General features: G+C 51.0%; 1 protein-coding gene across 3 annotated transcripts in view; it reads left to right on the forward strand.

The window, feature by feature from the left end:
- Nucleotides 1-11,314, forward strand: part of PITPNM2 (phosphatidylinositol transfer protein membrane associated 2) — a gene marked incomplete at its 5' end in the record, with an annotated part of 71,815 nt that overhangs the window by 53,945 nt on the left and 6,556 nt on the right. For 2 of the 3 annotated variants that reach the window (XM_084271855.1, XM_084271856.1), the window contains 8 exons: nt 1,706-1,870; nt 3,725-3,928; nt 5,714-5,862; nt 8,808-8,924; nt 9,597-9,713; nt 10,088-10,236; nt 10,894-11,043; nt 11,121-11,304. In XM_084271855.1, coding sequence (XP_084127981.1) covers nt 1,706-1,870; nt 3,725-3,928; nt 5,714-5,862; nt 8,808-8,924; nt 9,597-9,713; nt 10,088-10,236; nt 10,894-11,043; nt 11,121-11,304 — 1,235 coding nt within the window. The remainder of the gene's footprint in view (nt 1-1,705; nt 1,871-3,724; nt 3,929-5,713; nt 5,863-8,807; nt 8,925-9,596; nt 9,714-10,087; nt 10,237-10,893; nt 11,044-11,120; nt 11,305-11,314) is intronic. The other variant, XM_084271857.1, reaches the window with a different exon arrangement.

Here is an 11,314-nt window from a genome sequence, read left to right on the forward strand (position 1 = left end):
TGCTGGCCTGGTGAGGCTGACTGGGTCGTGGTTACAGCCAGAAGCTTAAGGCAAGGTGACAAGAGGAGGAAAGTGCTGAGAAAGTGATGCTGGTAATGGCCTTTCAGGCACGACGTGGGCAGTGTGTGCGGCTCCTACATCAGGTCAGGCTCCCGCTAAGGCTCAGATCTTGCAGTCCACAAAGCTTTTACACAGAGCAGCTTGTGGCCTGATTTTCCCTGCAGAGAACAGAACTCTTTTACCAACACTTAGCTACACACTTTCTGCTTCATACATTCACTTTCCCTGTGCTGCAGCAGGATTTGTGTGGGCGCAGACACTGCTGCTGCGAACTGAGAGATCGGGGGAAGTAAATCAGTAGCCCTGAGCAAAAAAGATCACTATTAAAATAAATCAGTTGCCAAAACAACACCCCTTGTCCAACCACGTACTGGGATCAAGTCCAAGGGTATCTAAACTGGCTGAAATAAGTGGAGGGTGTTGTTGGGATGTGGGAGTAACATCCTTGTGTTCCTCGTGGCATCTGCTGCCCCGCTGGGTACAGACCCGTGCCCCATATGATACGTGGGAACACAGTTGAGATGCTGCTCCTCAGGTACAACAGACATGGGTGATGCTCAGGTGAGATGAAGTAGCTTTGCTGTTGCACGTTAGCGTTATAGCGATGCTGCCCGCTGTGCAGTACTTGGTGCTGGTGTTACAAACCCTCAGCATGTCCTGGGATATTCCATAGATGCTTAATTTGGCCTTGTAGCATCCCCAGAAGTTTGGGTGCCCTCACCACTGGTTTAGGGAGAAAACTTAAATGCAGAGGGATTTTATGGTGACTTTCAGCATCAGTCCTGCACAAGGTCTGATCTCTCAGATACACGTATAAGGCCCATGTGAGCATGACTTTAAGTCCTCCTTTCCTGTATTTATGGACCAAAGGGTTAGGCCACACTTGGTAAACCTCAGGTTGGGATCTAAAAGTCCAGACTTGCACATTGTAGGAAAGAAGCTCTGTTTTCACAGAGACTGAGCGCTCCCTGATCTGCCAACACCAATTGGAGATGGAAGTGCTGGGCACCAGACTCCTTTCTTTCAATAGCCCTTCCTGTAGTTTAACGAGCGTTGGCTCTATCCAGTAGCAATAAAATACAAGTTCAAATTCAGGTGTGAAAAGGTTTTCTTGATTTGTTTTTTTAAATTATTTTTTGGTACTAATGCTTCTATCTTGGAGGTGCTTATTTAAGTCTGAATGTTTCAAGAAAACAAATAGCCCCTTTCTGGTTGTTTTTTTTGTTGTTGTTGTTCTCCTTACCTTGGTTATTTTGTCTTGATGTGAATATATAAAGGTGTGTATATTCACATCTCTATGTATGACACATGCTTCTGATATCGCTGCTTGAATAAGTCCGCCTGGTTTTTTCTTTGGGGTTTTGGATTTGGTTTTTGAGCTACTTATTTTGCTTCTCTCAATCAAAGACTGCTGCTCCAGCCACATCTCTTTGCCTGCTATTGTGTTTGTTTTCTTTTCAAACCAGAGCTCTGATGAAATGTGATTTCCCCCCCCCCTTTTTTTTTCCCTGCCCCCATTTCCAATCAGTTCCAAAAGATTTTTGCGCCTACCAGCCTTGTTTGCCTCCTTCCTCCCCTCGAATTCATCTTGCCCAGCCTCTGTCTGTTGGTCTAATATTTTGATTTCCCTGTTTCAACTTTGTAGCAGATGTTGTTCAGTCTCATGGTGCCGTCTTCATGGAAAACTCGTCCCTGTCCACCCCCATTTCAGCCCCTCAGTTCAGGGGCTTCCGGAGAGCCAGTGAGATCAGCATTGCCAGCCAGGTCTCAGGAATGGCAGACAGTTACACTGCTTCCAACATAGCCAACAGTAAGTGTTTCACCCCCTCCGAGACTACCTCTCGCTGCCGCACCGCTTTCAGCGCCACGCACCGGGCCAGAGCCACGCAGCTTCTGTCCATCTGTCTGGGGTTATACTTTCCATTTATAACAAGAAAAGTTGGAATCCTTCCCACCTGCACCTGGTTTGGTCATAGTCAGTGCCACGTGTTATCCGGAGGAGCACCAGCCACCGCTGGGTGATGCATGCTGGTCCGTGCTGGTGATGTGTTGTGCGAAATCCCATCTGATAATGACTGATAACCCTGAGCACCACTGGGCTGCTGGTGTGGTGAGGGTTCATCCCAAGGGATGTTTCTGTGCTGCCATCATCGAGATGATGTCCTGCAGACCTGGTAGGGATCGGCACTGCCAGGTTGGTACAGCAGGATGTGGTGTGTGGCTTCTGCAAATGGCTTCAATGTAGCTGGCAAAAGCAGGGATGAGGAAGCGCCTCTAACGCCCAAAGGGAAGAACAGGTTATTTATTACTTTGAGTTAGAAATTCAGCTCTTCTGCAGCCTGTGGGGCAGCTCATGGCATTAGCTGGTTATGACCCATGTGCCAGAGCCGGATGAGGAACAAACCAGATATTTTATCTGTTACTTTCCCCAAAACCTGTATAATTTCCCAGCTAATACCGTGGAGAACAATGGCCTTTGTTAATGGTTCAGCCCCTTCTTCTGAGCTGTGAGGTTTAACCATCTGTGTTCTCAGGAACCTCTGATAACTCAGACCAAAACCAAACCAATTAAAAGTTCCCAAAAAAATCAACCAAACACACCAAAAAAAAACTCCTGTAGCCCAACTCTTGTCCCAGGCGGTGGCAGAAATTTAAAGATGCTCCATTCCTGGCATGTTAGACTACAGGGCTGTGACTAACTCACATCATAATTAATTGCTGAGATTAATTGCACTCCCTGAGGCAAGTGTTACATGCTGAAGGTCTGCAGGCACCAGTAAGGGGCTGCTGTAACTTCTGTCCCTGTTTGAGGCGACACTCAGCAGTGGGAATAAACCACGGCTCCTCTGACAAGTGAGGTTTACTTTCCCAAAGCACATCCAAGAGCTGATGCTGCACTCCCCATATATATTTGTCCTGCTAAGACATCTTGCCAAGTGCTTGCTAAATGTGAATCTGCTTGGGAAGAAGGCTCCTGGGGGAGAAGGTGTTTGTTTTGTGCTGGTTTCACTCCTGTGGAGAGCAGCCGAGTTCAGCTGGCTGGGAGGGGAAGTGGAGGGCGGTGGGTGTTCCTTACAAAGTGGTTATGCTGGGGTGATGCCTGAAGGCTCAGGGTGATGCAATGGAGGGATCCTGCCTCTGCAAACTGACGATGGGATCAGGCCCACGCAGCTCTCGCCTCTCTTTGCTTTGCCTGCACTATCCCCATTTATGTTTTTAGCTTCTGGTTTGTATAATTTAATCCTCCGCGCACTTCACGGCCACCCAGACCTGTTCCTGGGATGGAGGGGAGGAGTGTGGCCCCGGCACAGGGCCTGCCCCAAGGACCACGCAGCCCCTTCATCCACCTCCCAAGTGCTGATGTGTCTCCTGAGCCCTGGCTCAAGCTTGGCAGCTCTCGGGCTCGACTGGGATAACGCGGTGATAATGCGAAGCTGTGGCACTGAGGGTTGGACATGGTCCGTGCTTATCCCACAGGGAGAGAGCCTGAGGGAGTCTGGATGGGTGCTGCAATACTGTGCTCCCTCCCAGGAGCCCTCCCTGAGGTGCAGTTTCCTTTGCACTGTGAGTTTCTGGAGAGTGAAACTGGTGTTGCCTGCAGCACGGGTGTGCCAGAATAATAAGTGAGATTTCTGCTCTCTTTTAATTTTATTTTTCCTTTTAGAAACCAAACATCACCTAAATCATTGTAGAGGGTTTAGCCTTCTGTCCCAACTTGCCCTCCCTCACAAATCCCCCACCCAAACCTCGTCCAAGAGATGTAGGCAACATAAACATGAAATCCCTTCGAAGGGAAGAAAGCTCAAAGGGCCATGGAGTCAGGCTGTGGACTGTGCTCTTCGGATACCCGACCTGGACATCAAGACAGGTATTCTGGAGAGATCCACTCTGGTCGACCTTCTCTCTCATTCCATAGTCACAGACTTTCACAACAAATCTATGCGCTTTCACTGAGGCACTTGCAACTTCTGATTGCACTTTAACAAGTATTTCTGTCACCTCACTACAAAGATCGGTCAGACACAGCTAACAACTTGGCAAGAGCAGGAGTCCTTTTGGGCAGAGCTGTGGGGACAATGCTTCAGCCTCCACCACTGTCTTTTGAGCATGGAAGAGTAAAATCCCGTCTGCTTCCTACAAAGAATCTGAAATTACTCAAGCTTGCATGAGAAATGAAATGTTGGGACATGACCAGGAGCTGCCAGTGTGGAAGACAGGGAGTCAGAGACGGCTGCGAGGAGGTGCTGGTGTGCTCTGGAAGAGCCTTGTTGATCCATCAACGTCATCTTCCTCCTTCCCATGGCCCTTCAGAAAAGCAAGGGCTGTTAGGGTGAGGGGCCCTGGGCACTCAGCGCAGCCCATGCTGGGCCATGAGGATGTGCTGGTGCCATGACCATGGTGCAGGTCTCTGGAAGGAGCTGGTGGGTCTGTTTTTTTCAGTTCAGCATCTGTACTCATCACCAGCTGAGATTTCCCTCAACAAGAGGGGTTTGTTGGATCATACCCTACACCTCACAGCTTTCCTGGAAGTCTGTAAAAAGGGAACATGGTCACAGAGAAAAACCAAGCTTGAGAAAACCTGTGTCAGAGCCCCAGCTTGCAGCCTGCATGCAGACACAGCTCCTCCTGCTGCTCTCTTGATCTGATCCATCTTTTCTTTCCGTGGCTGCTTGTCCAGGCTGGAGTGCGCAGGGGTTGAGGACTCCTTGCTGCTGGGAAATCACTCCATGCTTTTGGGGTCTGAGGCTTTGAGCTGAAATGTGCCTGTTGCTGGGGTGTTGGAAAGGATGTGTGTGTGTGGGCAGAGTTTCAGGATGGCATTGAAGTGTGGTGGTGTCCCTTGGGTGAACGGTGGCTATTGGTCACTTGTGTGCAAGTTGTTGACTACCTGAGGGAGAAACTTCTGTGTTACCTGAAACTTGTCCCACCCAAGGATTTGGAGTGTTATTTTTCAATCCCACGTGCAATGATGTCCCTGTGTTCCCACATACTTTTCTGATGGCCACTGCAGAGGCTGCTCTCCCAGGGAGGCTCAGCTGGATGTCTCTTGCCTGCAGTGTGGTAGCCCAGGAGGGCAGCCAGGACTTCCAGTCCTGGTACCATGTGCCATACGTTCTGCCGTGTGTGGTGCCTTTTAGCATCTCACGTGGGCTCCCAATATTCAGACCCTAGAGTGTGGCCCATATCAGTGTGCTAAAGAGTCTTCTATTCCTTGGTGGAAAGGGGTTGGAAGCAGGGAAGAGATGGCCTGAGTCTATGCTGTGGTGGGCAGAGCACACACATCCATCCTTCCACAGCTCCGGGGGGAAGCGTTCCTGTCTTCTGCTTTGGCATGTGGATTCCCAGGCTCATTGCACGTGAGTCTTGGACCCCTTCCCAGGGTCTGAACTAATGGTTGGTTAATTACCTGCCCTCCAGTGCCTTTCTATTTGCTTAAATAAAGGAGAACTCGAGTGGTGGTGCCCCTGTGTGTCCCTCCCTTGCTTTGAGCAAGCACTGAGCCCTGGGGTGGTTGTTCCCTCTGAGCAGTGCGACCAGCCAGGGAGTAACCTCTTGGTGTACCTGGAGCAAGGAGCCCGAGCTTCACAATCCGGTGTGTGACAGACAGTCAGCTCGTGTGTGAACCCCCTTTGAACAAGTCTTTTACTTCCAGTTGCTGCCAGGTGGTGGGGAACCAAAAGGATCGACTATGCTCTCTACTGTCCTGACGCCCTGACGGCTTTCCCAACGGTTGCCTTGCCGCACCTCTTCCACGCAAGCTACTGGGAGTCCACAGACGTCGTCTCCTTCCTGCTGAGACAGGTACAGTCATCTCCCCTCCCTCATCTCCCTCCGGTCCTCTTTCTGCTGGAAAATATTTTTGGCTTCTGAGTATTTCCACTGCACCTTCCACACCTCTTGTTGTCACGTGGCGATGAAACAACACCCTTTGTCGCTGCAGGGCTGTCTTTTCCCCTTCTTTCTGTCCCTCACCTGTGGCGGTGGTGGAGCTGCACCCAGGCACACTCCATAGCTGTGTGCTGGTTAGTTTGGATCTGGGTTTTATCATCAGAGCAGGATTCAGATGGGCTCACCAAGGAGCCATGGAGTGAGCCCAGGGTCGTTTCCTATCAGGTCCCAGTGGCAAGTGTTGGTGACGCTTCTTGAAGTGAGCTGTTCTGTGTGTGAGTTTGGATCTCAAGTCTGAAACTTGCAAGAAACTTCTTGGTGTACAAATAAAATTAGCACCAAAGCAGAAGCTTTGTATGAACTTGAAGTGAGTTGATAGACAGGGCTGGGTTCCCCATTTTGACTTCCTGAGTTATTGTGGTCTCCTCTGGGACCTCAGACCATTGTCACTGCAGGGTTTTGCCTTTGTTCCTCAGCAGTTCTCCTGCGGTATATGGGGTTTGCTGGTGTCTGGAGTCTGACACCTCCAACTCTAGCAATTTACATTTGACCTGAGATTTAAATTCACCATTTAAAATGCGTTTTTCCTAAAATAAATATTTTTCCTTCAGTTCCATGGGAACAAGGGGGGAGATTTGTTTTACAAAGTACAAACCCCCAAAGGACCAGTACTTGGAGCATGAAACTGGGAGAAACACAGCTAAAAGCAGCTCTGTGGATTATGTTGCCCACTTGGGTTTGTTTTGTGTTAGCTCAGCTGTTAAGCCGTCCCTACTCTCTTCCAGCCCTCAATTATTTATGATTCCATTGGCAAATGTTCTTTCAGTGTTATCTTCCAAACAGTGTGGGAATCATAAACAGACAGGTCAGAGCTGGTGGCAGCCGAGCGGTGACAATAATCCAGTGAGACCCTTTCTTCCTGGGCTGGATCTAGCCCAGCAAGACATCTCTGCTCCCACACACCTTGCTGGATCAGCTGCTGTGAAACCCCAGCCCCGCATCAAACTCTGCCTAATGGGGCTGAAGAATCACAGTCTCACTAGGTTGGAAAAGACCTTTAAGACCACCAAGTCCAACCGTTCCTGTCCTGTGCTAAACCATATCCCTAAGTACATCATCTACCTGTCTGTAAACACACCCGGGGAGGTGACTCAACCCCCTCCCTGGGCAGCCTGTTCCACATCCCCACAACTCTTTCAGTGAAGAACTTTTCCCTCACATCTGCTCTGACCCTGCCTTGGTGCAGCTTGAGGCCGTTTCCCCTTGTCCTATCTCCTGTCACCTGGCTGAAGAGACCATCACCCACCTCTCTGCACCCTCCCTTCAGGTAGTTGTAGGTGGTGATAAGGTCTCCCCTCAGCCTCTTCTTCTCCAGGCTGAACACCCCCAGCTCCCTCAGCTGCTCCTCATAGGATTTGCCCTCCAGCCCCTTCCCCAGCCTGGTTGCCCTTCTCTGGACTCGCTCCAGGACCTCAATGTCCTTCTGATGGTGAGGAGCCCAGAACTGGACCCAGCACTCAAGGTGCAGCCTCACCAGTGCTAAGTACAGGGGCACAATCACCTCCCCAGACCTACTGGCCACAAGCCAGGATGCCATTGGCCTTCCTGGCCACACTGCTGGCTCATATTCAGTGTGCAGTCAACCAAAAGACAGACAGACACCCCTGTAATTGTGCACAAGTGGGAAATGTCACAACAGTCTTGTACACAAAAAGCTCCACTCAAGAAATTGCCAATTCCCCAGTATTCAGCCCAAACCTGGGTCTTTAGCACGGCATGGTGCTTCATATCTTGCAGCTCAAGGTACTGCTCCATCTGTTCACAGCCCGGTGGTGGCTGCCTCCGTAGTCTGGCACCCTCCAGACCCATCATTTTCTCATTCCCAGTCTTCTGCTGCCCTTCCAGAGCACCACACCACTTCTTCCCCTAATAAGGACTGGTTTCAAATAGCCTTTGACAGTCAACTCTGGACAAAACATGAGAGTAAGCTGTTGAATAGTTCTAGCCTCCAGAGATTAAATCTTGTTAAAACAAGCCCAAATAGGGCTGGAAATAGATCCTTCGTTTAAATAATTTTCAGTAAAACTTGTTATTTTGTTTACCTTAGATTCCCCTGTGCTCCCTTGTCAGCGAGCTCACCCTCCCTGGGGTGCTTTTTCCATTTCCCTGGAAGAAAACCAGCTTCAGCTCCGCAAAGCGAGCTGGCCTGAGTCAGACCAGCCTGGGTCAGCTGGGGAGCTGCTGGCTACTCAAAATATGTTCAAGGCCTTGTAAAAGAGCCTACTTTATTCCTTAACTTTTTGGAGTGAAGGGGTCACTAAGAACAACTACCAAGTTCTCTGTGCAGTCACCTCACAGTCTTACAGCAGTCCTTGAAATGTTCCCTCACTTCTGGGATCTGTGGAGTTAATCTTCCCTCGCCCTTCTAGAGCTTAAGAACAGTCTAGGTAGGATCTAATCCTGTTTTTCCATCCTTATCTGCACCTTGGTGACACATAGGAACTGCTCCCAAAGGCTGGCTGGTGGGCACCACCTTGCTCCTTGCTTTGGTGCAGTGACATCCCACCAGCACAAAGTCCTTGAGCTCTCTCAGCCTTGGAGACAAGGTCAGCATGGGCAGAACCCCTGGGCTCTGCCTTACTCGTGGCTGAGCCAGATGCCTGCATGCATCTGCTGGGATCCAATCAATAGTGTTGTCTCCTTTCAAAATGAAAGGCGGTGGGACAGGAGCAGTCCAAACGGTGTTTCAATAGAAGAAACAAGCTGAAGGAATGGCACTTGTCAGCAAGAGGCCAGAGCTGCATCTGGTATGGGAACAGCAGAGGAGAGGGGTCATGATGGGCTCTGTCCTCCCTCAGGTGATGAGGCACGAGAACTCAAGCGTTTTGGAGCTGGATGGGAAGGAGGTGTCTGTCTTCACCCCCTCTAAGCCCCGTGAGAAGTGGCTCCGCAAGAGGACGCACGTGAAGCTGCGGGTAAGGGTGTCTTTGGGGCTGCCTCCATGGCAGGAGGGGGTGCTGTCACGTGGAGGGGTTTCGATTTGGGCTGCGAGAACGGTGCTGGAGGCAGCCAGCGTGGGCATGGCTGTGTCTATGGCAGAGACACGGGCTCACCTTGCACTGCTGGTGTATATTAGTGATTCTGTCTTCCTTGGGTCATCGTGAGAGAGTGACCTGGAAGATCAGTATCAGCAAGGTGTCTTCCTGGCCTTGAGTCTGTGGAAAACACACAGAGCATTGGCCGTGGGTCAGGGGAGGAGACTGAATGTATTCAAAGTCCAGCAGTGTAAGTTCTCTTCTCAGGGGATGCCCTTCGCTCCCAGGAAGTGGCTCCAGTTCCTGACTGAGCCATTTTCTGCTCGACCTCTTAAATCCAAAGCACAGGAGTGAATAGGCAGCATAGGAATGGTGTTTAGATTGGCCTTTCAGCTGCGTTCCCCCCAGTCCACTGTCGATGCAGGGCACAGAGTCTGGCCTCTGCCACAGGTCACATTCTTTTCTAAAGCTGAGCGCTGCGCAGAGAAACCCGTGCTCTGGTTCGGTTATACATTGCCTTCCCTGTGAGGTTGTCCATCCCCACAAAGTTACTTCTTTCTTTCTCATTTTGATTATGTATTTTTCCCCCCCTTTCCCTCTTGCCTTGTCCAGAATGTCACAGCCAACCATAGGATAAACGACACCATCGCTAATGAAGATGGGCCCCAGACCTTAACTGGGAGGTTTATGTACGGTCCGTTAGATATGGTCACACTCACAGGAGAAAAGGTACCGTCTGCCGTGGGGGTTGCACACTGTGGGGTAGAATGTGTGGGGGACAGGGGCAGAGGCTTGGTGCTCCCTTGGTCCCTGATGGGGATTGCTACCTCTGCATCTCAGCCAGGTTCCCCTGCTCAGATTTGTGTGGTGCCTCCTCCCAGAACAACATCCATCACAGAGGTCTTCACCTCTGAGGCTGGTTTTCATTGCAGCATCCTGATGTTTGGGTGCTCCTCAGATCAGACCTGTGAAGTGGAGGGTGGAAGCAGAACCCAGTCCTTCTGCCGTCCAAAGGGACTTGGGTGGGAGGTCCCCACACTTGGCCTGTTATACTCTTCTCTGCTTCTGATGCTGTCACTGACCCATCCTGGCCATCTTCCCAGGTGGACATTCACATCATGACCCAGCCACCGTCAGGAGAGTGGGTTTATTTTGACACAGAGATCAGCAACAGCAGCGGTAGAATTTCTTATGTCATCCCTGAGAACCGGCGCCTGGGAATTGGTGTGTACCCCGTCAAGATGGTGGTCAGGTAGGTACCCTGGGGTGTCAGGGCCTTGTTTGCAATGGGAACCAAAGCAGAATTGGATGACTCTAGAATCTGGTCCCTCCTTACCTGCCAGCTCTGGCTTGTTGGGTGGGTTCAGGGCTTGGTTTGTCAGCAAGAAGGACCAAGTTGTTTGGGTACCACAGCTGTAAGAGGAAGATCTGTGTTTTATTCTGGCTCCTACCTCACCTTGTGGGGTGGTAACTGAGCTCCTGCTGCAGGAGCAGGCCTTCTGCACCGCAGATGCATGGCCTCACGGTCATTTGCAAAACTGCACAGTTGAATGTATTTCAGAGACCATAAGCTTGTCCTTGAGGGACAGAACTTTGTACTCGTGATAACTCAGAGCCCAGAGGCTCCACTTCAGCTCCAGTTACTGGTGCTGGAAAGTGGGGGGAGAGGAGCATCTTCAGCTGTGAGCCCAGCGATGATTTTCTGGGAGTATTTTTTGGAGTACTGTTACCAGCCCCACGTTAACACAGAGACGTTCAAGCTGTCACTGCTGTAACTGGGTGACATCCATCAGCCTTTGGGCTGGATTTGGGTGCTGCTTCAGGTGCATGATGCGCTGCAGGGCTTGGCGACACCTTTTGAAAGAGCTCCTGTACCTTGCTGCCTATAAATACCTGTGTCCCTTTCCAGGGGTGACCACACGTACGCAGACAGCTACATCACGGTCCTGCCAAAGGGGACGGAGTTTGTGGTGTTCAGCATCGACGGCTCCTTCGCAGCCAGCGTGTCCATCATGGGCAGCGACCCCAAGGTCCGCGCTGGAGCAGTCGATGTCGTAAGGTGAGCGGCTGGGCAGTCGGCTTGAGCCTGGCGCTACCATGGCCCTGCTGTCCACTGACTTGTCGCTCTCCCTCCAGGCACTGGCAAGACCTCGGCTACCTCATTATCTACGTCACGGGCCGCCCTGACATGCAGAAGCAGAGGGTGGTGGCATGGTTAGCACAGCACAACTTCCCCCATGGGATCGTCTCCTTCTGTGATGGGCTCGTCCACGACCCGCTGCGGCACAAGGCCAACTTCCTGAAATCCCTCATCACCGACGTAAGCCTGG

This window comes from Gallinula chloropus (genome assembly GCF_964237585.1).
Source record: "Gallinula chloropus genome assembly, chromosome: 17".
In the NCBI taxonomy this organism is placed as follows: Eukaryota; Metazoa; Chordata; class Aves; order Gruiformes; family Rallidae; genus Gallinula; species Gallinula chloropus.